This window comes from Lampris incognitus, chromosome 14 (assembly GCF_029633865.1).
Source record: "Lampris incognitus isolate fLamInc1 chromosome 14, fLamInc1.hap2, whole genome shotgun sequence".
Classification (NCBI taxonomy): Eukaryota; Metazoa; Chordata; class Actinopteri; order Lampriformes; family Lampridae; genus Lampris; species Lampris incognitus.
In genome coordinates this window covers 13427736-13455159 of record NC_079224.1, presented here as the reverse complement: position 1 = coordinate 13455159, position 27424 = coordinate 13427736, and the positions used below count along the sequence as shown (strand labels likewise).

The window sequence follows — 27424 nt, the reverse complement described above, 5'->3', positions numbered from 1 at the left end:
ATTTCCTCATGTGTAAAACATTTGCAATGTTTTGGTATATAAATTGAACCGAGTCTGCAGATTTGAACAATATTCGGTTTCTTTCACACACACAATGCATTGCATAGCACAATTTCCGGCAATGGTGAACCTAGATTTTATTTATTTATTACTTTTTAAGGTGATCCTTTTCTCCCCCATCAGTTCAGTCTTCAAAACTTAGCGGAAAACTGCTTCCCAACAACAAAACTTCACTCAAACAGCCAAAGTCCTGAACATAACCCGGCATAAAAAGAACACAAAAGCATTGTTCTTATCGTTTATTGCACAAATTGTACTTAACTCCAACTGAACCAGTAGAATGCATTACTAGGCAGTGACGGGGAGAGAGAAATCGTTCAAAGCTTGAATATGTATACAAGGAAAAACAGGAGAAAAAAAAAGCCAGTGGGAAAATCTGGATATGACTCTTTAACCAAGATGTGAAGATCTATAAAGGAGACACTGGATTTTCATCGAGAAAGAACCAAAACTGTTAGTAGTCAACTGACCGCTGTTCTGCACATAACAGAGGGATGTCCTTCGGAGGAAAAAGTAATAAAAATGATGTCTCGTGTCAACTTTGTCTTGTTTCAAAAGTACTTTGTCCTCATATAGAATATAAACCTCTGCATCAATACCAATCAAATGTTTTGACATTTTTTTTTTTTTGGAAGTCAAACAGTTTGCTAATTTTTTTTACAGTTAATATATTTATATATGTACATATAAATTCAACTAACTAGAGTTCTCATAGAAAATGAGAAAAGCTGGACTTTATCGCTCTCACACAACAAATGATTGGCAAGCATATTGACCCCCTACCCCCATCCTCATATCAATGAGCCAGCTTTACAGCAGACACACAACAGGCCTAACCACTGGATATGCTCACCGCAACACCAAACCCGGGTCACAATTACATGTGAAATCTTTCCGAACCAAATTCTGTGATTGGCTGAATTTGCTGAGCAATATCGCGCCCTATCAAGTTTCCAATGATTGCAAACCCAGCCCTTTATCACCATAATGGTTCAGAGGCAGTATTTTCAATTACAAACTGATCCAGATGGAGAGGACTGGCTCCAGAAAGCCCACAAGTGCCCCCAATGGAGCAGAATGGTCCAGCCGTCCGACACACTCGCAGCATGCCGTCCTTCAGCTTCTTGCGATCTGCTCTATGATGTCTCACCACCACACGGGGCTGAGCAGTGGCTTTCTGTCCAGGGTGGGTGTGAGGATGAAGGGAAAGGGAGGAGGAAGAAGAGGGGACATGCTGGTGGCAGCAAAGGGAAGCTTTCTCCTTCTCTCAGCTGGAGATCTGTCAAGACACACACTGCTAAGTGCAAAAGACCCTCTTCCCCCAGATGCAAAAAAAAAAAACCCCAACAAAAACATTTCAACAGGGTAACACACCTGTCTGACCTGAAATTCACACTCTTATACTTTGCTGTGGCGTTTTCCCAGTTGGGGAATACAAGCAGCGTACATGGACACAACCAGTTTCTCACCGCCCTCCTCAATCCCGCCGAGGAGAACCAGGGCACAGAACCACAATGTCCCTGATCCAAAGTGCAACCAGTTGTGAGGGAGAGGGTATGTGGTCAGGAAAGGATGGATGAGGTCGGGGCAGGTGAGAGAAGATGACGAGGCCGAGGACAGTGTTGGGTGGCGCAACATGTCGACAGCTAGCCCGACTGAACTAAATGTGGTAAACCTGACCGGTTGCTGATGTTCAGGGGCAGGCCTTTAACAAAGAGATGGGGATGGAGGTATTGGTGAGGTGGGGGGGGGGGGGGTTACAGAAGGGAAATGAAAGCTATTGGTGCCCCCCTTCTGAAAGTGATGTTGCACCGAGTGAGTCACGTGAGATTCTAAGCCCTTTATCCCTGATAGACCTCTCTTATCAGAACAAAATAAGCTCATCAAACAAAGGTGTGCGAGCGTGTGTGAATGTGACTGTACTAAGAGAAAACGGTGCTGCTGGTGATGTACAGAATAGAATACTACGCAGAGTGCTCGACTGGAGGTGTTTGTGGCCATGCTTGCACATTATATTGGTTCTATGCCTAGACAGAGAACATACCAAATGTATAAACAAATGGGTGGGGTGGGGTGGGTGGGGGGGCTCGAAGTGGTTGAAAGGGGTGGTAAGAGCACGCATCTGACTTCAAAAATCAGTAAGTGTGTATGCTGTTTGTAGTCCCCCACTTGCATACTCCTGACTGGCGGGAAACCAGGACAAGCATCTCTGGTCACTCTCCCTCTCAGCAGAGTACATCTACACAAGTGTACTTGTTAATTTGTGTATGTGGTTTGTCAGTATAGTGTGCCAGTGTGTCAATAGTGCTTGCCTATGAGCATCGATTCTAGGGCAATAAAGAGTGTATGTGTATGTGTGTGTGTGTTTGTGTGTGTGTGTATGGCTCAGGAGGACATGCACTGGACGTGGTCAGGGCCTCCGTCCTCTTCATCAGAGGAGTCTGGGGAGCTCCAGGACTCATCTGTGTCTCCCTCACCTCCCTCATGACGAGTCTGGAGAAGAGAAGAGAGACAGAGACAGACAGAAACATACAGAAACAAAACACAAAAGGTGAGAGGAACAAAGAGAAATGGTCCTTTCACCTGTTCATTTTAGGGACGAGGCTGGTATAAAATCACTGACTATGAAAGTCAGTGATTTTATATTTGCTTCTTGGGTTATCAAAAGATATAATTTGGGCCAACTCAAATCAAAATAGCTTACATCCATTACTAGCAAAGCCGTTAGACCAATTACTTTGACATATAGTACCATTGTGTTGGTATGTTGCTTGAAAAGAATACATATTCAGAATTTAGGATAACAAACTCATACACATGATAGACTCTTATGCTTGGCTGATAATTCCTAACCTTGTTCTTCTCCATTATACATTCACATTGTAAGGACAAAAGGATATGATCTAATGTCTAGGCACTGTGGGTATCAGCCTTTGCACATCTTCATTCTGAGTGGTTAATACTGGTGCACCATGAGTGAAGTGTAAGATTTCAAATTTGAGCTCACTTGCAATTAGAGCAAAATGCATAAATTTAAAATATACTTAAAATTAAGCATCAATTCTGCATCTACATAAAATCTCTTTTTGGGGAGTTTCTTTGCTAACCTTAACATTGTGTACAATCCATGCAGGTTTTAGAAACATGTTGTCTTTGACTGGCCCTTAAACACAACCGCCAACTTGTTGTCTTTGTGCATATTATGTCCCCTACGCACGTACTCTGAGCTGGTCAGGAGGGGGGCTGGCAGCTAAGAGCCTGAAATGTAATAGAAGTGTAGTTGAGAACTCACCCTCTGGGGCCGTCTGTTCCTCATGTGTCTCATCAGGAACCACAGCAGCTGGGTGTCGTACTGGTCACCGTGACGCACGCTGTTCTCGTCGCGGTCACGTTTGTTCTTCTTCATCACCTTGGCAGAGACAAAACCGTTAACTGTGACATCGCCTTGTGGTCACTCGTAAGGCCGTGTGTATCAGGGGCGGGATGATACTGGGTCGAATTCCAAGTCACTCGACGCGGTCTTCACGGTCCGAGACACTCCCCATTTCGCGAGATCATGCGTTATTAACAGTAGAACGACCGGGATATCACTCCCACCTAAAACGACTATAGGCGGTCAAAATGACCACCGGTTTTTAAACTCTACATTCTGAGATATTAATGCACTGCATATGTTAGTGTGTCTGTTAAGAAACGACTGACACCAAAATTAACATTTTAACAACTTTAATACTGTAGTGAATTGAGGCGGCACCAAGAACAGCTGCAGCCAGGACGCGAACCCGGGTCTTCCGCACCATGGGCAACTACGTTAAACGGTCGACTAAAGGGTCCGACCCGTTAGCCAACGGGCTAGTGAGTCTACACATCCGGGATCGTTACAATACTATTTTTTCAGAACAATTTAAAATGGCCGCTGTCCAACGCCTGTAAATACTGCAACGCCTCAGAGGTAGTCATGGTGCGTCTGAAACGGCGTCTGTACCCAGACATGTTGAAAATAACACCCGAAAAACAAAATGGAAAACACACTGATAATCTAACAAACGTAACAAGGCGTATAAAACGTAACATGTAAAAAAAGAACTGAACGTTGCGAAGGAAATGACGCGAACAACACACGTCATAAATACTGACATGATGCGCACGATGATGCACAAGTTATGTGTGGTCATTTTGATCGCTCATGGTCGTTTTAGGTAGATCTTAACATACCTTTTTTTGTGCAATTGATCTAAAACTAATTTTAATGCGAATATATGCAATTTTAGGAGCATTCAGGGGGCGGCAGGTCTGTATCTTTTTTTTCTCCACAAAATTATTAAAATTTGAAAATCCTACTACTACTACTACTTTTTGCTTCTCCCATTAGGGGTCGCCACAGCGGATCATCCGTTTCCATCTCTTCCTGTCCTCTGCATCTTCCTCTGTCACACCAGCCACCTGCATGTCTTCCCTCACAACACCCATAAACCTCCTCTTCGGCCTTCCTCTTTTCCTCTTCCCTGGCAGCTCCATATTCAGCATCCTTCTCCCAACATACCCAGCATCTCTCCTCCACACGTCCAAGCCGTCTCAATCTTGCCTCTCTTGCTTTGTCTCCAAATCGTCCAAATTGAGCTGTCCCTCTAATATGATCATTCCTAATCCTGTCCTTCTTCGTCACTCCTAATGAAAATCTTAGCATCTTCAACTCTGCCACCTCCAGTCTTTTCCAGTGCCACTGTCTCCAAACCATACAACATAGCTGGTCTCACAAACCATCTTGTAAACCTTCCCTTTAACTCTTGCTGGTACCCTTCTGTCACAAATCACTCCTGATACTCTTCTCCACCCACTCCACCCTGCCTGCACTCTCTTCTTCACCTCTCTACTGCACTCCCCATTATTTTGGACAGTTGACCCCAAGTATTTAAACTCATATGCCTTCGTCACCTCTATTCCTTGCATCCTCACCATTCCACTGTCCTCCCTCTCATTCATGCATAGGTAATCCGTCTTGCTCCTACTGACTTTCATTCCTCTTCTCTCCAGTGCAAACCTCCACCCATCCAGGATCCCCTTAACCTGCACCCTACTCTCGCTGCAGATCACAATGTCATCCCCAAACATCATCGTCCATGGAGACTCCTGCCTGATCTCGTCCGTCAACCTGTCCATCACCATAGCAAACTAGAAAGGGCTCAGAGCCAATCCTTAATATAATCCCACCTCCACCTTGAACCCATCTGTCATTCCAACTGCACCCCTCACCATTGTCACACTTCCCTCATACATATCCTGCACCACTCCTACATACTTCTCTGCAACTCCCGACTTCCTCATACAATGCCACACCTCGTCATATGCTTTCTCTAAATCTACAAAGACACAATGTAACTCCTTCTGACTTTATACTTCACCATCAACACTCTCAAAGCAAACATCGCATCTGAGGTGCTCTTTCGTGGAATGAAACCATACTGCTGCTCGCTGATCGTCACCTCTCCTCTTAACCTAGCTTCTATTACTCTTTCCCATAACTTCATGCTGTGAATGATCAACTTTATACCTCTGTAGCTGCTACAGTTCTGCACATTGCCCTTGTTCTTGAAAATCGGTACCAGTATGCTTCTTCTACACTCCTCAGGTATCCTCTCACTTTCCAAGAAAACTTTGAAAATCCAAAACGGTCAAAAATGACCGCCTGGGTCGTTCTAGTAGTTTTTGAAGTTTAAAATTTTAAAGTAAAGCAATTGTGTAACACAACAAGTTGACAACATTTTGTTAGAACTGCAGCACTTGCATTACATTTGAATACGTGCCTTGATGATGCCAAAATTTTGGGCAGAATTCTTGCTTACCAAGGCGTCCACTGTATCGTACTGAATCGAAATCGTGAGCCCTGAATCGTGAGACGTATCGAACTGTGAGATTTGTGAATCCTCCCACCCCTAGTGTGTATGTTTGTCTACCTGTGTGAATGGCTAAATTTATGACGCACTTCGTATCCTGCCCAATTCTGACATTTTCTGTAAAATGTGACATAAATCTGATTTTTTTTTTTTTTTTAAAGAGAGCAGTGTGAACACATACACAAAAATTATCTTTTCAGTTCTGATTTGGGTCACTTTCATTTGTGCTCCTAGGTCAGATACAGAACTGCTATGAGGACATGCAAACAGGTTTGTGTGGCAAAGCTAGAATTCAAGAGGATTTAAGTTCAAGCACACGGCACAGACAGACTGGCTTGTGTCAGACTGACTAGCCACTTTTATTGCCTCAGTGAAACAATAGTCAAATGAGATTACATCTGACACACTACTAAAAGGGGTGTGGTTACGGCAGAAGTTAGTGGAAAAATGACATTGACGGAGGTCAGTTTGAAAGACAGCAAAGTCACTGATTTTAGGTCCGTTTAGGAGACGTCTATTCAAGCTTAACCTCAGGGGAATTGACCAGTGTGAAACTGCCGGTGAAAAGTCTGAGTGCTGTCACAAGATGTCAACTCATCTCATCATCACCTGCTTCTCCGGGGTCGGGTTACGGTGGCAGCAAGCTAAGCAGGGCACTCCAGACATCCCTCTCCCCAGCAACACCCTCCAGCTCCTCCTGGGGGATCCCCAAGGCGTTCCCAGGCCGGACTGGGTATGTAGTCCCTCCAGCAAGTTCTGGGTCTACCCTGGGGTCTCCTCCCAGTTGGACGTGCCCGGTAAACCTCCAAAGGAAGGTGCCCAGGAGGCACCCTAAATCAGATGCCCGAACCACCTCAACTGGCTCCTTTCGACGCGAAGGAGCAGCGGCTCTACTCCGAGCTCCCGCGGGATGTCCGAGCTCCTCACCCTATCTCTAAGGCTGAGCCCAGACACCCTATGGAGGAAACTCATTTTGGCTGCTTGTATCCGGCTGAAATTAGTTTCCTCCGTAGGGTGACTGGGCTCAGCCTCGTCAACAATTGTTTGCATATGTCAGTCATTTCAGGATGGACGTCTGTTCACACAGGTATCAGGTATGGGTCACTTGCAAAAGCGAATGATAACAATGAAACTATAAGGGCCCTTTCACACTTATGTTGTTTAGTCCGGACTTTCAGACTTTCCAGAAAAGTCCGAACCAGATTGCCAGGTGTGAAACCTCTTGGACCAGGGTACAGGGATCAAAGACTCGGTCTTTGGTCCAAGCTCAGGAGGTAGTCTCGGTTCAGACCAAGGTTCATGAACGTCTAATGTGAAATCAAAGGTTCGGACTTTCGGATCGATCATAGGAAGTGATAAAACAAACACAAACAGTAACACCTAGCAACAGCGAGCGCACCTGGCAACAACGAGCGCACCTGGCAACAACGAGCGCACCTGGCAACAACAACGAGCCAAAAGTTCAAGTCAAGGTCCGCTGGTATGAAAGCAAAAGTCCTGAACCTAATGACTATAAAATAACAAATGTGAAAGCACCAGAACCAGACTCTGGTTCAGACCTTGGTTTGGACTTTCAAGTGTGAAAGGGACCTAAAACAATGAAACTAAAGCAAAAAAAAAAAAAAAAAAAAAAAAAAAGGCAATAGGGGCTCTGCAGTCTGGATGCAGCCTAAGTGAAGCTGGGCATCGCTGAAAAAGCACAACCCCTTTCTCAATAAAGGTTAAAAAGAATATTGTAGGTGCATTAGGGGGTTTCACAGAATAGTCGACTATCAAACCTGCTAGTTGACACTGTGCATAGTTGTGCAGACTAATCGGTCATCTGTGGTTTTAGCACTGTGCATCTACAACGCATCTACAGCAGATATGCAGCTGGGAGCGCTGTGGGTAGGCGGACATAACTTTGTTGTTGAACAAAGATATGTTTGAACAATAATTTTCTACGTTATGCCATGTTAAATAAACAGAATTTAAAGTATTTAGAGAAGGACAGACTCCCTGTGTTTTGGTTGGTAAGTGACCACGTTAACTGGTGATTTTAGTGACGGCAGCTGTTCAAAACACGAACAGAACACATCGGCTTTAATTCTACTTTAATCAATTTTAAATACACACTCATCTGTGTTTAACAGCTAAGCTAACCTTTTATGTACGTTAAATTGTGCTCAGCAAGACTCGTTCACTTCTCATAACATTTCTTATAATGGGGGAAACAAACCGCAGCTGGCACACATTAAAATGTCTGTGAATGTTCTCATTTATCCAGGTCACGGTTATCCAAAGGAGTTGAATCAAGTGCAACTGGACTTGGTATATATCCGTGAAGACGTTTCGCCTCTCATCCAAGAGGCTTCCTCAGTTCGTGCCTTTCTGACTAGACCAAGCTAGAGGCGAAGCGTCTTCACGGATATATACCAAGTCCAGTTGCACTTGATTCAACTCCTCTGGATACACACATTAAAAGTAACTTCAAGAAATCTGAACGCTTCTTGTTGGCGACACGGTTTAATTTACATAATGTAGGACAAAAAAGACCAGACAGCTATACACTGTATTTGAACATTCAATTTAAGATAATAAGTTTTTTTTAAGGTTTCAACAGCAGCTGTCACAACAATCATGCTCACACTCAGCTGAAAGTCATCAGAACATGGTCACTAGTTAAACCGAAACCCCTGCAAGAAAGCGGTCCTGTTGTTACCGCAGTCATACTCTCCAACTCAGACAAGCTGCTGGGGGGTTTAGTCCAATCAGATTGCGGCTCATTTGTAAACAGCCTCTCAGAGCCAATCGAGGACTCCCTTTCATCTACCCCCAGGTTGGTCCCACTTGCATTATTTAACTCTTTACTGATTGTATTTGAGAACTTTTTGATGAGAATTGATCGTTGTTATTGGATTGAAAAAAAATTATATATATATATATATATATATATCCATATCCATCAATTATCCAAACCACTTATCCTTCTCTCAGGGTCTTGGGATGCTGGAGCCTATCCCAGCAGTCATTAGGTGGCAGGCAGGGAGACACTCTGGACAGGCCTCCAGGCCATATATATATATATATATATATATATATATATATATATATATATATATATATATATATATATATATAAATAAATATGATTAATCGACTACTTTTTTGGAAGTAGTTGACGACTACCAAAATGCAGTAGCCATGAATGCCCTAAGATGCATCACAACAGATGTTAGGCATGAGAGCATGCAAGAAGGGACTCATTTCATCTCATAATGATGAGCATTTGAAGTCCTGAATTTCATATACTAATGCCTTGAAGCAAGCTATTCACACTCCTCTGCATGTACTTAGTCTGGCATTTTGTCGACACGTTCTAGTTTGTGAAAATCCTCCATCACAATGTGCGAACCAGCAGTGGTTTAACTGATTAAAGAATGCAGTACACTAGGGCTCAATATAAATACTAGGGGTGGGAATCTCTAGGCACCTCACGATTCAATTCAGAGGGCTACGATGCAATTATAAAACGATTATTGATGCATCAACATTTTTGATTTCTATACATGACTTATTTTTTCTCACTGTGTCACTACTTGTTACTTTTAAAACATAGCATATTTGGACTGATCCATAATTAAAATAAACAGATGAATTTACTTCCATTATCTTTTATCATTCTACTACTTTGGGCTGCTCCCGTTAGGGGTCGCCACAGCGGATCATCCGTTTCCATTTCTTCCTGTCCTGTCCTCTGCATGACCTCCCTCACCACATCCATAAACCTCCTCTTTTATTAATACAGTAACAAACAGAAGAGACGTGTCAACTGAGAGGTCACGTTTCCCAGCACCGCGAAGAACCAACAAGAAAAGAAACAAAAGTGTGCCTGTAGCATCATCCCTGTTGTAAATTAACACGGGCTTCAGCACGACTTCAGCAATCACTTGATAACATAAAAAGCTGCCCTCATTCACAAATAAACAATAAAGACTTCAACCCAAATCCTCCTGTTATGGGCAATGAGCACAGAATCCCTCAGATAAAAAAAACAAAACAAATGCATTGCATGTTATTGCTATCCTACCCGCTTTCCTCAATGATTCCATGAATCTGGTTTTGGTTTTGTTGTAGAGTGTAGGCATCGCTGTGTCGGTGAAAAAATGTTGAGATGGGACGTTGTACCTTGGCTCCAAAGTGTGCAGCATAGCGCAAAAGCCCTGGTTCTCAGTGACTTGAGTAGTGATGTGAATCGTTGGCGATAAAAGTTGCAATCGACTTTGTGATTCGTTTCGCCCTTTCCAAGTTCGGTGGAAGCTTTGATACCACTTATTCAATTGTTCTCTGGTTGGCAGCAACTACAACCGACTGTTTTGCCTCCCAACTCCGGGTGGAAATGTGAAATATGGTTTCTCATGTCTGTTGTGTTCCAAAAATATTTTAGTTAGACGCAACTTGTATACAGTGTGGCTCTTACCCAGGTCCCTTTTCCCTTCAACTTCATAGAAGCCAAAATGCTTCCATACGCTGGCTTTTAAGCCAGAGGGTGCCAGTCGGATTGTATCAGACTTCGGTTGCTCGTGATCAGCCATCCTCGCCAAAACTGAAGAAGTAGCCTAGCTTAGAACGTAAACACGACGCATATGTTTTACGTCCGTTACATTTCACCATCCAGCTGGTTCAGTGGCAGCTGTACGGAGCATACAGCCCAGTCAAGAATTGGGCTTTAAATTTCCAATTATCGAGTTTTCTGAATTGAGACCATCTTTTATGAGAGAATCTCAATGCATCGAAGAATCAAAAATTTCCCCCACCCCTAATAAATAATGTTGTATACATGAAACAATACAATTTGTAATAATGTCTCAATGAATAAGAGATGGAATAGCAATAAATTAAGACTACCTCTTTTAAGCCCTTGAGCCCTGTGGGGCTTTCAGCCGTGGGGGCCCACAGTTTGACATCATGATCCAACCCGCTGGTCGCCATGCCAGGCAGGTGGGGGTGAGGCTCCAGACAGTTCACCTGCACAATGATGTGTTGGGTGGTAGAGAAATAAAAGAAAATGTAAAACTGTGTACATGAAGCGAGACTGTACAGTGAACGTAGTCAATACTGAACGCAGAGCGTCACACGGTTTCTTTGTGAGGAATAATAAGAAATGACCAAAACTACTTTGGAAAACAGGACAGCAGGGACACATTTCAATGGAGCTCAATTTCACTTGTGAGGTAACAGGGTCATCCTACTAAAATCTTCTAGACAAGAATAATTTTAGAACCATGGCACTGGCCCATGACTTGCAGCAGAACCATGACTAGGATCATGTTGGGGATGAACCCCCCCCCCCCCGCCGCTCACCACTCCTCCTCTGTCTCCCTCCATGAACTGGACGATGCGAGCAGAGTACTTGTCCCACAGATAGATGTGTCCACAGTCGCTGCCACTGACGACAAACTCGCTGCATGGCCCATAGAAGTTCACCCCTTTCACTGTGAGAAGAAAGGAAGGGGAGGGGTCAGTTGAACAGCAAAAGCCTGTGTGCCCGGTGGGAAGCTTTCTTTACAAGCTGCCTTTTAGTAGTTTTTGGTTATGCCCAGTGGGAAGGTTAAATTGTCTTTTCCCAAACTTTGCTGAAAGATTTGCAAGTTTTCTTTATTGCTTCAAGTTGCAAGTTTACACCAAGATGATCAGTTAAATTTTAAGCGGTTGGCTCTGTCATAAATCATGGTAAATATGCATATGATATAACATGGTAACCAGCATGACTTGTGAGCCCCCCAGGGATCTGCATTAGCACTGACAGCCACAAACAAATGCTTTTGTAGACATTAAGGATTAGTAATTCTCTAATGCTGCTGCCCCCCCTCCCCAATTTTTAAATAAATAAAAAACACCATCCCTTAGTCAAAAGCTTGCCAACTTGGGCTTTGTCTATTAAATCGACTTGTACACCATCCAAAGGATTGGTAGGGACCAACCATTAATTTTTTTTTTTTCTGGTCCAAACCTGGTTTGTTGAACAAGCAGATTGCCAAGTTTGACATTTTGGAAAACAAGAGCCAAGTTTGCTGCACTCTTGCACTCTTGTCCCCAAACATCACCATCCTGACTTTTGTATACAACTAAAGTAAATCTATACTGCCTACAGCACTATCTTAAAAATCAATCTTAATAGAATTCCCTGATGGCTCTCGTTAAAGACATTAAAACTTTAATGGAAATCCATCGTAAGCAATTATTGGTAGTTAGCTCACAAAATGGTAGGATGAAGTGGTAGGAAGCCAATTTATATTCTTCCCAGTACCTGTTGCATTATTGCGGTGTCCCTTGTATCTCCTGCGGTAGTCGGCTCCATCACTGTGGCTAGAGTCAAACAGGTAGATGTCCTCGTCATTGTAACTGGCCAGGAGCTCTGCACAAACAAACACTTACTGATGCTTGCTGAAAATATTTCACATTTTTCAAATAGTCAAGAGGATGTTTGTTTAAGCCTGCATGATTCCAAGGTGAAATAACACAGGGTCAGTTAAATGATAAACAGCTGAAATACTGAAAATACTCCGTGTTTCTCTACAACTGGCACAGATTTCCATGTACTTTGTTGCACAACCTACCCACCTGGTAGTTTGTAGGGTTAACAAAATTCAGCGAATTATTGGCAAATACTATACTATCACTTCTCTCTGAGAACAGACTTGAGCATGCAGTTATAAGGCATTTAAAAATTACTCCTAGCAATCACTTTAACATTAGACTAGGATTAAAAATATTCCTCCCTCAGAGGAACAAAAAGGGGTTAGTTATGAAGCTTTCTACATGCACACTTAGGGGTGGGACTTCTAAAATAAATCGTGACATCACTTCTTTACAACGCTTTGAGCCCCAAAGTGTAATTGCAATGAAATATTGTAGCTTCCTCTGCAGTGTACACTGCACAGTATGAACATTCATTCATTCATTATCCAAACCGCTTATCCTGTTCTCAGGGTTGCGGGGATGCTAGAGCCTATTCCAGCAGTTGTTGGGCGGCAGGTGGGGAGACATCCAGGACAGGCCGCCAGGCCATCACAGGGCCCAGTATGAACAGTTTTGGGAAAAAACTTGTCATCAAGCAGGAGACATCTAGCGGGTTTGTGGTCACGGTAAAACAAAAGCTTGAAACCAACTGTTCCATTTGGCAACTGTATTCATAATCACATAGTTGGTGTCCAACCCTGTTTTGGTTTTTATACTGTGGTATCGCTTGCAATTCACAAATGCATCTTCCAAACTTGGGGTAATCATCTTAATAGGTGTTCCAATGGGTTTTCCATTTATAGCACTAACAATTCATGGAAAATCGTCTCGATTTTCTTGTTTCCATGTTACTTTTTTGAGCAATGAGAATGAGCAAATGAATGAATCTGAACAGTAGTAGTGGCAATGTTAGGGCAATCAAAGTTTGATTTAGTATTCCACAAATATTCAACAGATGGGCGGCACAGTGGCCCAGTGGTTAACACTGTCGCCTCACAGCAAGAAGTTCCTGGGTTCGAACCCCAGGGTTGTCCAACCTTAGGGGTCATCCTAGGTCATCCTCTGTGTGGCGTTTGCATGTTCTCCCCGTGTCTGCGGTGGGTTTTCTCCGGGTGCTCCAGTTTCCCCCACCATCAAAAAGAAAAATGCATGTTAGGGTTTATACTCCTGTCTGTGCCCCTGACCAAGGTAATGGGGAAAGAACTGGAGTTGGTCCCTGGGCGCAGCATGAAGGCAGCAGCCCACTGCTCCTAGCTACACAGATCACAGCTAGGATGGGTCAATTTGCAGTAACTGAATTTCCCCAAGGGGATTAATAAAGGAAACTTAATAATAAATAACTTAATATATTTTGTGAGAGAACAAAATAATGGCTGTGGCATTGTTGCATTTTTCCGGTTGCCAAAAAGCATAAAGTTGCAAGAACTTTCGTTTCCACTGAGATAGTACAAAATCAATACTTTGATAGAGATTGCATTTGGATTAAGTTATTTTCCTTTCATAAGCTCCACATTGTCAAATGTTCTCAATATATCCCTCCTGCCATAGAATATACAGGCATGTCTGTTTCAATGACCTCTGCTGAGAATTCCTCAAGGGTCAGGACACCTCTCGAGCCATCCTAAATATTGGTAGACTTAGGAAAGCCTTCCTAAATAAGCAATGTTGATAATGTGCTCTCAGAGTAAGAAAAAATGGAACCAAAGTTGTCACTGACAAATTTCAGGCAATAAGGACCAATTTCTTAGTCTGAGAAGCTTGACAACTGCGGGACCTGGGTTTTTTTCTGTGCCAATGATTTTGCAAGGTGGTTGCATAAGTTTGGTTAATTTAAGAAAGAAGAAAGCCACTTTATTTTGTCACTGTATTGTTACAACGAATTGTATTCTTGCAACCAACTTGTCTTCAGCCTCCTACAGACTGAGATTTTAGCAATCCTATAAGTTTATTGCAAGCCACACTGGTACGATATGGATCTAATAAACTTGGGTACGACTTCAAGTTTGATGTATGTAGACTGTACAATGATAACACCTCCTGAATCACAGGCTACAACGCAAGTCCATACAAACATCATCAGCGTGTGTGCCGCATCAGTGCGCGTAATCAATCTAAGCTGCTGGTAGAGCAACATGACGCCAAGCAGGAATCGAGTCCTTTCAACAGTCACCACAGCTCGTTTTGTTGAATCCATTGCATTTGGGCCACAGATGCTAACAGTCTGTGTTTAGCGCCAGCAAAGATTCTGCGTTGCATTAATCAGTGCATAATTTTGTACTGCATTTCTATCGGTTGGTTAGTAGACATAGGTCGTACCAGCAGTCACAATGTGAGATGGTCATCCTACATTTCTGACACTGTCAGACTTTTGTCCCTGGTTATCTTCGGTCGCAAGACCATAATAATGGCCATCTTTGACCTTGTCTCTCAGTGCGACGTAGGACCACCGTTTTGGAGCCATGACCAAAGATATTGCCACGTTTAGTTATCTTTCGTCTTACATGGCCCAAATTTGCAGTGTATACTGGCCTTTCTGTATTTAACCCATCCTATTGTATAGGAGCAGTGGGCAGCTGCAGCACCTGGGGACCAACTCCAGTTCTTCTTTCCATTGCCTTGGTCAGGGGCACAGGCAGCAGTATTAACCCTACCATGCATGTCTTTTTGATGGTGGGAGGAAACCCATGCAGACACGGGGAGAACATGCAAACTCCATACAGAAAGGACCTGAGACAGCCTGGGGTTCAAACCAAGGACTTTCTTGCTGTGAGGCAACAGTGCTAACCACTGGGCCACCGTGCCACCCTAATGATAACAATGCCCACCCTGTTGAACTCTCAAACCTGGTTCTTACATTGTGGAGCAAGGAATACGGTTAAGGTTTACAAGTTAAATTCAAATAAATTTAAAACATCCGATTCATTGACATCAAATCCATGTTAAACAAGAGGTCCAGGCTTTATACGAACTTAGAATTCTGTATAGAACATTCAACAGGTTCTCACACTGTTGTCTTTCCTTCTGATAAAGTGCCACACGCACGCATGCACAGACAGTCAAACAGGCAGAGACAGGACAGGCAGAGATGAATGAAAACTAATGTTTTTTACCTGTGCCGTCATGGCTGTATACCAGGCAGGTTATATTGGTTTTAGACTCGCTGGACACCAGGTGAGAGGGACAGAACTTTTTCAGCACACCGTTGTTGTCATTTTCATTAATCTTCCTCTGGTCATAGATCCTGAACAATTAAAGAAAGTAAAAAAATAAAAAATAAAAATATGGGACCATGAGAGGGAGATCACACAATGATCGAAGAGAAGCCAAATATCAAGAACCCAATGGTCAAACACTATCCATTACATTCCATTTGCATTAATGCTAAAATGATCCCCTTGGGGGCTGCACCCGTGTTCTTACCTGACATATTGGTCTCTGCCGCCAACGGCAAAGTGGTGTGTCTTGGCTGGGTTGACAAAGATGGTGTACAGTCCCACTTTCTTATCACCCTCCTTCACAACCACAAGTTTACTGTGACAGCACATGGGGAAAACACATTTTAGGTGATATAATGACTTCAGAATAAAGTTTCAGCACAATGGAATGTGGGGGTGTGCGCGCCAGTCTGGACTGAAATCATTTCACTTTCAATTTGGATTGTAAAATGAAGCAGCAATTGACATAATAACCTCAATAATAATAACAATAGTAGTAATAAGGCAATACTTAATTGAGCTCTATTTGATATTTTTCTTTTTCACTCATCCCTCTTTTTGGGGAGTCTGGAGAGCAAATTCAGCAACAGAACAGTGCCTTTTAAACTAGCAGGGATTAAATGTCCTGCTAAAAGACATTTCAGTGATGCAGATGCTTGCGAACACAGATCATGAATCCAGGTCCACCAATTTAGAGAGTCTCCCTACTCACAGTGCCAAACTGCTGCCTATTTTTCCCAAAAATAAATAAATGATAGACCACTTTATTGAAAAAGGCTCCCTGTTTTGAAATTTTGCTTAACCCACACACACACTTCTTTAACTTAAAATAAGAGAACCCCCATTGCGTCGTGTAATCACTCACTTGGCTGGCCGGTCTAGGCGCAAATCAATACCAAATACCAAAGCATCCTCTCCAGCTGATAGAAAGGAGCAGGGGGAGTCTGGCTCCAAGGCCAGCTGAAACACAAACACACACACAAGTCAGCATACTTTATCTTGCAAAACACTATCATCTTGGCCACAGCTACAATTTATAGCGCAAGCTCTCTCCAACGATCACACTCACAAAAAACTCACTCTTACCTTATGGGCTGCCCCTTTATGCTGTGCTACCCTCTTGGTGTTTTTGCAGCGCTGGGTGGCAGAGAGCTCAGCCACTCTGACTTGCCCATCTCGAGCACACATGGCCAGGGTGGAGTCTCCACTATGAGGCAGGAATTTGGCCTGAAGATACAGCAAAAAGTGAATAAACATGCTTTACATTTCTGTGCACAATGACTTAGTTTATATGTGCCTGCTATCTCACTGCAGAATAGCCTCATGGGCAGTCTTCGTTGGTATGAGCTTATGTGAGCTCCCAATCATGACTCCTCAACATTTAAGCAAGAATCCTTATTTCTCATACCTGTTGGGATTTAATCTCTACAACACTGATCAACTATGAGTTTGTTTTTTCTCCAAGGTCTCACATATTTAGTAATCACATTTTGAAATGGGAATTTCCTATTTTTCCCTGTTTTGTGTGTTCATAATCATCAAAACATGCATACGCCTATCAAACCTGGCCCTCTTATCACCTGAAACACATTGCTCTTGTGGCCACTGTCAAACTCCAGCTCAGCATGGCGGATGGCCCAGTCCCAAATCACCACACGCAGGTCATCGCTGCCTGAGGCCAGGCGCGTTCCAGAGGGGTTGAAGTGCAATGTGTTCACGCAGCCCGTGTGCCTCTCCAAACGCCCCTGGAGCTCCAGCCTCTGGACTAGACCACGGGCGCCGCACACACGCCTCACAAACTGGTGTGATTCCCTGCCGATCTCCCTGGAGCGCAGTGAGGGCACTGCCCGCCACGTGGGGCCACGAAGGTCTTGAAGCTCTGCCCCCAGCCATGCCTCCATGGCTTCCTCATCCTCCTCCTCATCATGGTCTTCTACTTCATCATTTTCCTCATCCTCATCAGAGCTGGAGGAGTGGTTGGTTCCCCCGCCAGGTCTGTTTCGTTTCCTGGCGGCCCTCTTACCTCGCTCATTTTCCATTGATCTCTCTCTTCTCCCTCCCTCACTTTCTCTGTCGCCATCCTCAGTCAGGGAGTAGAGGCCGCTGCCATCCATGCTGTCTGTGTCCTCTTCCCCTTCTACCTCTCCACCTGCCCCTGTGTCTTTTTCTGCATCTGGCATAGGCTTATCTCCAGGTTCCTCCTCCGCCTCCTTAGGAGCTATAGAAATGGGGAGAGCCAGAGCCATTTATTATACATTACATTAGCCTGTCCCATAATGATAAAACAACTGCTAATTGGGTTCTGTAATAATGGCTTGATATATGCAATTTTATTAAATCCCTTTTCTAAGGGTTATCTCACTAAAGAAGGATGCTATAGAAGAGAACATAAGGATAAGAAAAAGCCATGCGCTAAAGGGAAAATTCTGAATTTTTGATGTCGATCCCTAACTTATACTCACTGCTCATGTGGTACATGGTTTGGTTTAATTTTTATTGTCATATATTCTGTTCTCCATACTGAACATGCATCTCCTGCTTGCCATCAAGAGTTCAATGAAATTAATGGAGGACAAATCCACAACCCTCTTTCAGTGCAAAAAGGCCCTCACTGGATCAGCCAAAGTCAATGTTATTTTTTTACTACTAAATTCACTACGTGTTTGCCTGCTGTGCTGCACTGGAGAGTCACTCCAGTTCATACATGTGTGCTTCAACAGTCAATGTGAATTCTCCCTAAAGTTCAAAGTCTGATATTTTTATCTCTAGCTAATTTCTCTGGCTTTCTCTGATGCGACTGTTGTTCTGACCATATCGCTTTTACATTTACACTAACTGCAACACTGTCAAACTGTTGCTCGTACCTGCTACTTCTTGCAACATGGCCTACAAGCGATTACCAGCATGAGTCACTCCACCACACAACAGCAAGGCAAACACTAAGTGGGAATTTAGCAACAAAAACGACCGCAATTTTTTTTAAATGACCGCTCAAACTCACTATAATAGACCACTAAAGCATCTTGTCAGCTTTGGCCGAACTGCGGCGTGCGAGTATTGTGGATTAATCCTACACTCGTTGCATCGTACTCGAGATGGCAAGCTGCAGCTGCATGTCCAGTTTGCAGAAATGGATGGATGACTGTGAAAATGACCCCTGCCAATAAATTACAGAGGCGCCGAGATTAATACAGGAAATGGAATAGGGCTTAAAAGTTGGCACCATTCCAAGGTCACAAATAAAGACAGAAAACCCGTGTTTATGGAGTTTGATGTTTATACTCCTATATTCAGGAGTATAGCCACGCTGGCAGGCATTATAGAACAAGCTCCACCGGGGGAAGCGGTAAAAGAAGGTCAACCACCTGTTAAGGAAGCCTCGTCTCGTCCATCTTTGCACCCAGAGGCGTCCCTCTCACTTTGTCCCTCTTCCGTTGGTTCTTGTCCCTCGGAGCCACCTGGGAAACACGTAAAAGCGACTCTGCTCGACTTTAAAGGCTAATGAGCAATGGGCAGTTTCCGAAATTGTGGCCTGTTATTTCTCTGTGCTGCAATCTTTTAGCCAACCTGTGCGATCCGATCCCTTACCGTAAGTCTCAGTCGACTTGCCGCCAGCCTCTGCCATCTCGTTCCCTTTGCGCTCACTCGACCCGAAGGAGAGCCTTGGGGTGTCCAAAACCAAAAACGAAAAAAACAAAAACAAGGGTAGAAGTCATATATAACGGTTAATCTGACGCCAACTGCGCTTGACAGGCGCTCACCAAACCCAGAACGAAAGAAAACTGCGTGCATGAATAACTGGACATCATCACGCGCACTTTAAAGTCAGCTCTGCCCGCTAAGGACGCCGCGCGGCGGCGGCGGCAGCACGAGCGATTCAACGGCACAAGTTAGCTTCAAGAAAAGCTCGTCGAGGAATCGGCGACGCGATTCCACCGACTTCTCCCGACACGCCGAACGCCCGATTCCCCTGCCGCCGAGACAAGTCGCTCACTAGCGAGTGTACAGGCCACGTTAATGGCTCCGTGTTGTTTTGATCTCTTCGTAGTGGCGCATTGTCATCCCAACTACGGTGTAATTACGCGCTGCTTTCTTTCCGCTCGCCATTCGCTCACGGTAACCGACTTTTGCGGGTAACGGCGGCGAAACGCTAAAGCCCCGCAACGCGGCTGTCGGCGCAGGCCGGCGGCCGGTGAGCGAGTGTGGGCAGCGGAGGCTACCTCGTTCCGAAGGCCCCGTCGAGGCGTCACTTCTTAGTTTGAGTCCTAATCTTTGCCGCAGATTTTGTTTTGACGGTTCAGCTTTTTTTTTTTTTTTCGTGATTCCATTTCCGGCACGCGTGCGTGTTTTGTCTCACCCCGGAAGTTGGCCTCGGCGAAGGGGAGGGGGGAGGGCGACGTGTGTCAGAGCGCGTGTGTCTGTACGCATATTGTAGCGAATTCGCTACAGTGTGTCACAATGTACATTTATATATGATATTATTACATATGGTGTACACGTTTTCATTGGGAGTGACGAAGAGGGGCAGGATTAGGAACGAGTATGTTAGCGGGGCAGCTCAGGTTGGACGGTCTGGAGACAAAACGAGGCAAGATTGAGGCGGTTTGGACATGTGTGGAAGAGAGATGCTGGGTATATTCGGAGAAGGACGCTGAATATGGAGCTGCCGGGGAAGAGGGGAAAAAAGGAAGGTTAAAAAAATGAGATTTATGGATGTGGGGAGAGAGGACATGCAGGTGGCTGGTGTGACAGAGGAAGCGATAGAGGACGGGAAGAAATGGAAGCGGATGATCCGCTGTGGCGACCCCTAACGGGAGCAGCTGGAAGTAGGAGTAGTAGTGGTGGTATTAGTGGTAGTAGTAGTCACTATTACTACGAATACTACTTCACCAGTGCCAAATTTCCAGGGGCACACAGGAGAAATTACCTTTATACCAACAAGGCTATCTGTACTTATGTGTTTTAACAATAAAAAGTTATCCATATGGTTAATCTTTAAAAACAGTCATGATTTTTTTTGTGTGGTTTGTTTCATTGTCATTAACATACCATTGAACAATGAATAGCATTCCTACTTTATGAATACACAAAAAAAGAATACACAAAAAAGAAATTGGGTGTTGCTGTTTCCAGAAAACAAAGCAGAAATTGCATGAACAGACCTTTATCTCAAGTACGGCCAATGTACTTCTGCTTCGTCCTGGCAAGGTAAATATCGATTCTCCCCATTGTTCGCAATGTTAAAATGGCAACTTTCTGTCACCTTTGATTCTGTCTGTGATCACTTATTTTGTGTTTAACATAACACAACTCAGTAGGGTGTCCCCGCCTGGTGCCCAATGACTGCTGAGATAGGCTCCAGCATCCCCGCCACCCTGAGAGCAGGATAAGCGGTTTGGCTAATGGATGGACGGATGGATCTTAATGTTTCTGTTGCCAGATGACTCTCTACTACCACTACTAAGAAACGGAAACGGATGATCTGCTGTGGCGACCCCTAACGGGAGCAGCCCAAAGTAGTAGTAGATTATGACGTATGACGTACACGTGGGTATTTTATTCAATGCATTGCATGCAATCAATCCGTGACCCAAACCTGAGCACTTTATGTCCATTGCCAAAACGTACCGTAGCCTCTTGCTTTGCGTTTCGGTGCTCATTTCATTCCTCATCACTTGTGGTTTCGGGGATCTTTATGCAATCAATTTTACCCACTTATTTCGAATCGAAACCTAAGGGAAAATCAATAAAAAGCTATGTCAACATTTCTCAACGTTCAAGACGTAACGAAATGTTGCGCCCTGAAATGCCGTCCATTGTTATGATCCCCCCCCCCACCTGAACTCGTGATGACCGTCGGTGTAGGCTCCAGAGACCTTACACATGTTTATCATAAGAGGTCCTTAAAACATACTGTAATATCATTTGATAAAACATGGCTTTAAAAAGTATACTATCAGATTCTTGAAATGTTTGACTTAAAGTAACAATAAGCTTATTTTCTTCTGAAAGATTAGATGGCTATCCTCCCAAACGAAAATGCCAGGTTTGGGCCTTGGGACCCACTGGTTCTTAGATTATGGTCTTATAGGCACTCAGCCTTTATCTTGTTAGTTGGTGGTGAAAAACATGGCCAAATGACCATTTTAATTTTGTATAATCCTAAAGACTTTTTTGTTTCATGTTTGAGAGCTCCAAGTCCCAGAGATCCATTCAAAAATGAAAGAGCTGCCAGTGTGATTAGAGTAGCTACATCAGCACCTAAAAAAGAAAAAAAGAAACTGTTGCGCGTGTCTGGGTTTAGTTGATTGTGGTGTGGTATCTCTGTAGAGATCTTTTTCAAGCTTGTTCTGTAAGCCACAACTTTTCTTCAAACTTGCTGCTACCTGCCTTCTTCCACACATGAAACCTGTGAAACCCTATGTGGTGTATAATTTTCCTATCAGACACTGGCGACAGTTAACTCAAAAGTGCTCATTAGTTAGCGAATTCGGGGGGGGGGGGTAGCCCGGCCGGACCTTCACAGCCGGGGCGCGAACTCGTGGCTCCCGCACCACGGGCGACAACGTTTACCAGTCGACTAAAGGGTCCGACTCATTAACCAAGGGCTACCGTGTCTACTTATTCGTATATGTTACACTACCCCCCCCCTCCCTCGGGAGATGCTTCCGATGGCCTCACGGTCCTCCGCGATCTCACCAAAATGGTGTAATCCGTGGAAATAGGTACCACACAGGACACAATCACTACTTTTGGGGTTCTTTATTTTTTTGTGTTATCACTCTAAATTGAATGGTTTAGGCAGAAAGATTCCATGGTTTAGGCAGAAAGATTTCAAACAAATACAAAAAAACTCAAAAACAAATCAAAATACGGCAGTGGGCTTATCAACCCCATTTCCCTTCACTGGACCTCCAAGTTGAGCTTCTGGCTGTTCAAAAATCCTAATATCTTGCTAATCACGTTTGGACTTCCTCAGTCTGTACATCCCACGACATTCATCGTGCTATTTGCACCCATGGGTTTCATTAGATGGACTCAGAATGCATTTCGCCTGCATCTCTCAGCTTACTCAACCGAAATAGGGACCAGAATCCCCTGAGCACAAGAAGAAGAAATTCGCCTATCTTGCCCTCTAGTGGCACCAGATTGTATCAGCCAAGAGTTAACCCTTTTTATGATCTTTGTTGTTCCCTGAGGTACAATCTTACTTTTTAAAATGGTTTGTACATATGAATTATATTTTAACATAACAATAACTGTAAATACCTCTTCCCTTGTACATAGTTAAACCAAAATAAACTCTATTCTCTTTTTTATACTGAAAATATTTACACAGGGTACATGGAATTTACCACCTGGCTACAATTATCTGGATATTTGTGGATTAGCTAATGGCTTAATTAAAAGCATTGAACATGAAATTTGTTTGCAAATCTTCAGTCTTGTTGCAATGTTGTTATTTAATGCTTTTGAATATGTGTTTTGAATACAGCTTCTGTGCTTAACTGGTAAATTCATACTAGGATCCAACACAACAACACTGTAATCTCAATAATCCAATGAGATTTATAAGGTAAGTCAATACAACCAAATATCACCGCTTCCGCTGTGGGAAGATGGTGGCGCAAATTCACGTTGGCGGCGGCCTCACCCAGTACCATCCATGCAGTGTCTTTGCATATGTCTGCGTCTAAGTTTGTCTTCGTTTGATGGCTGGGAGAGCTGGCGCTGGATCGGCTGGGGGAGCTTGGTCTGCTGTATCCTGTGGGCCCAGGGACCACGGCCCTGCCTGGCGCTGTGCCCGAGGAGGTAACACCGAGGACGGTCTGACAGGACGCAAAAGCGGGGCAGGCTAAGCTAACTGCTAGCCCATGCAGACAGGCAGTTCCAATAACACCGAGGGCGGTCTGGCAGCAGCCTCGCTTAGCCTTGACTGTCTTTTCATTGTCGTCATGTGGAGTGCGGGGAGGTGTGTCTAAGGTGTCTGGCTGGGAGAGCTGGCGCTGGATCGGCTGAGGGAGCTTGGTCTGCTGCGTTCTGTGGGCCCAAGGATCACGGCCCTGACCATAGCTGCACCCGAAGAGGAAACACCGAGGGCGGTCTGACAGAACTCGGAAGCGGGGTAGGCTACGCTAACTACTGTCTCATGCAGACCGGCAGTTCTGGCAGTCATCCTGGCTGGCGTTCATTCTCCTGAACAGTGATTTTTTTTTAAAAAACAATTTTTTTAGTTTAGATATATGTGTTGGTTTGAATATATGTGTTCTTGTAGTTTTTTGGGTTAGTGTTTTTGGCTTTGTGTTGCACTGCTGTGGGCTGAGGGTAGATGGTGACGTGAACTCATGTTTGCAGTGGCCTCACCAGTACCGGTGTGGGAAGATGGTGGCACGAACTTACGTTTGCGGCGGCCTCACCCAGTACTGTCCATGCAATGTCTTTGTCCACGTCTGCATCTAAGTTTGTGTCTTAGTTTGATTGCTGGGAGAGCTGGCGCTGGATTGGCTGGGAGAGCTTGGTCTGCTGCGTCCTGTGGGTCCAGGGACCATGGCCCTGCCCGGAGCTGCAAGCGCAGAGGAAACACTGAGGGCGGTCTGACAGGACGTAGAAGCGGGGCAGGCTAAGCTAACTGCTAGACCATGCAGACCTGAAGATCTGATAACACTGAGGGCGGTCTGGCAGCGGCCTCGCCTAGCGTTGACTGTGTTTTTGGTGTCGTCATGTGGCGTGTGGAGAGGTGTGTCGAGGGTGTCTGGCTGGGAGAACTGGCGTTGGATCAGCTGGGGGAGCCTGGTCTGCTGTGTCTGGTGGGCCCAGGGACCACGGCCCTGCCCAGAGCTGCGTCCGAAGAGGAAACACCGAGGGTGGGCTGACCTAACAAATGAATAGTTACTTTTACTTTTTTTCTCCCATCGCGGAGGGCCCTTTTGCACTCCAGCAGTGTCTGTAGGGACACCTGACCAAGCTGGAGGTAACACGGGGATTCAAACCGCCGATCCCCATGTTGGTAGGCAACAGAATAGACCGTCACGCTACCCAGACACCCTGCTATTAAGTTAACTAGTGAACATTTCCTGATCAGACGTCTTACCTTGTAACAATTACACATATAAAATAGTTTTCTCACCTTCTTCCTATTTTTTCTCCCTGTTAAAGGTTTTATTTTTTTATGGAGTTGTTCCTTATCCGACGCGAGGGTCTAAAGACAGGATGTTGTGTTGCTGTAAAGCCCCTTGAGGCAAATGTGTGATACTGGGCTATTCGTGGTAGTCTCGCAACGTTTAGCTTTGATTCTTGCTTCTGGTCAGAGCTGACAGGTGGTTGGGTAGTCTACTTTCTTTCACGCTTCAGCCAGCCAGAGGCGGTGTGTACCGCTCTAAAGGATCCGACTAGAATGTTGAGCCACATTTGTTCCGCCTTTCGCATCAGCGCCATATCATCTCAAGAAATCGATGTTATTATTATTGTAGACTCTTCGTTCGGAGTGGGGGGGGGGGCACAGGCCGGTCCAAGCTCGGTGTTACGGGGGCACTGGCCCCTGCTGGGCCCTCCCCAAATCCGCCTGTGTTTTAGTTCAATAAATAAGCGGTCTGTATTTGTGTAATTAGTTTACATAAATTGAGATAAATAAGTGATTTCATTGAATAGGTTAATGGTAATTTTTAAAAGTCAGCTAATAATCATTTGATTTGATTTATGTTGATATTGGCATGATACTTTGTAAAAGGCAACTCTGTGTAAGCTTCGTTAGAACGGCGATTTAGGTTATTGTCGCTTTAAGAGATTGGGCTCGTGGGCTTACGAAGGCAAACTGGCAAAAGACGGAAGTAATTTTTCATTCTTGGTTGAGTTGCTGCTCAACCGACCGAGCCACACGGGTTTCTTACCGTAGTAGTCTGCTGATTAGGAGAATTCAACCTTGAATATTCCTGTACGTATGAAAAGACTTGTTTTATCCTTTCTTTCATCGGAGTCCTGTGAAAGTTTTTCCTCGTCAAGTTAATGTACACGAGCCAAGCCCAGACAATCACCATAATCAATCACCATAGGTTTACTACTACTACTGCTTTCGGCTGCTCCTGTTAGAGGTCGCCACAGTGAATCATTCGTTTCCATTTCTTCTACAGCTTCCTGTCTCACCAGCCACCTGCATGTCCTCCCTCACCACATCCATAAACCTGAACCCCCAGAGGGTCACAATTTATGGGGGGGGGGGTTTCCAGAACGGAACAGTGCTGCAGACAGCGGCGCCCCCAGAAATGTTTCATCGGGGGGGGGGGGGGGGGGGGCAAACGGGGCCACTGAAAATCTTGGGGTGGCACACAAAACCAAAAGCCATGACTGAATTTCGGGAATTCTATGCTGCTATTGCAGTATACTGTATAGGCTAGTGGAAAACTGTCAATATGAGAGTTAAGAAAAATATACATTATTGATTTAAATGAACAGTACCTAATGTAGGATATCAGATAGAAGCATATTCTGCATAATCAGAAGCATATTCTGCATATGCGACTCGTGGCTGGGGGGGGGGGCAGGGATAGTATCGCCACCCCTGGCCACCCCTTGGGGGCGCCGCTGGCTGCAGAATCACGGTCACATCGTTACACCAGCCACTCTTAATGTAGAAACAAATACACCCACCTTTCGCTTTGCCGGACAGCTCTGTGTCGCGATCCGCCCCGATCAACGGTAAGTGTTACGCCCCGGAAAAACTCGACGAGTATTTTATTGGAATCGATTCATCAAAAATAAGTAACAATTTACAAAATAGCATAGCTACGGTTAAGTAGATAAGTAAGTCACCCAAAAACAGTTGAAGCTCAGTCACTCTCGTAAAATTCACCAGAACTCACTAAAGCGCATCAAACATGTTACACGAATAACTGCAAATATATATTCCAGCACGTGATCCACGGTATTACCACAAAATGGCGTCTGCACTCGGCAACACAACAGGCTGCTTAGGTGCGGTGTGGGGGGCGCGTTCTCTCACGCACGCGTCTCACGAGGCTCGACGAAATTCGGCTCTAATTTGCTCAGAATATCACAATAACAATTTCTGAACACTTTTAACATGTTAGCAAGTTACCAAAGTCACGTTAACCGTTTATAATCGACAACATACCCGAAAAAGGGGTGAGATAATTACTAAAGCGATAAGACGGCTGTTTGTTGGAACGAAGAAATTGCCGCCAATAGCCAGGGTGCCTAAGATGGCGTCGTTCGACTTCCGACGTTGGAGCGCTCGCACAAGAACTTCCGGTCTGGTTTGTTGAGAGAAGAGAGGCCTTTTTTTACACTCACTGTTTGCGAGACCTCCCTAAAATCACGGTCACCGATGTACATCACATCGTGAGCGCTTCCTCTGTAGCTCAGACGAGCAAAAAAGAAAAGGGTTTTAAGATGTACATTTCGAGCTACATCGACGACTACGAGGGTGAGTAACGGCACCATTAGAATAATGCTAGCGCTGGCTAGCTAGCTAACTAACGTTAGCTGGCTGCCTTGCAACTGACGTTACCTTGCTACTTTGTTTTTATTAGTCAGCTAATGTTGTTAACTTACATCTACATTCAAAATTACAAGGTTTTGCTTTTATTAGTCAGCTAATGTTGTTAACTTACATCTACATTCAAAATCACAAATTCTCAGTACAATGACACTGTGATGTGGATGAAATGTGGCCAAACAGAGGAGAGACTGGATTATCAGTGAGATGCTAAAGTTGAATTTAAAATATATTTACAGTAT

The 27424-nt window shown here is 44.4% G+C and overlaps 1 protein-coding gene across 1 annotated transcript; it reads right to left on the bottom strand.

The window, feature by feature from the left end:
• Positions 1–286: 286 nt before the first annotated feature.
• On the bottom strand, positions 287–19989 carry dcaf8 (DDB1 and CUL4 associated factor 8). Its single transcript, XM_056292720.1, has 13 exons — positions 19891–19989; positions 19259–19332; positions 19036–19128; positions 17251–17888; positions 16757–16897; positions 16536–16630; positions 15876–15986; positions 15566–15696; positions 12244–12351; positions 11298–11428; positions 10842–10961; positions 3353–3469; positions 287–2553 (listed from the first exon to the last, which is right to left on the bottom strand). The coding sequence occupies exons 2-13, from the start codon at positions 19293–19295 to the stop codon at positions 2446–2448; spliced, it is 1830 nt and encodes a 609-aa protein (XP_056148695.1). The 5' UTR covers positions 19296–19332; positions 19891–19989; the 3' UTR covers positions 287–2445.
• Positions 19990–27424: the final 7435 nt, after the last annotated feature.

Bases quoted from the DNA above. Each gene is read 5' to 3' on its own strand.
- dcaf8 (XM_056292720.1), bottom strand. From the start codon at position 19,295: ATGGCAGAGGCTGGCGGCAAGTCGACTGAGACTTACG. The intron at 16,898-17,250 runs GTGATAAGAGGG...CTGTATCTTCAG, and splicing joins ACAAGAGCAATGTGTTTCAG to GCCAAATTCCTGCCTCATAG. The intron at 15,697-15,875 runs GTAAGAACACGG...TTAATTGTTCAG, and splicing joins GGCAGAGACCAATATGTCAG to GATCTATGACCAGAGGAAGA.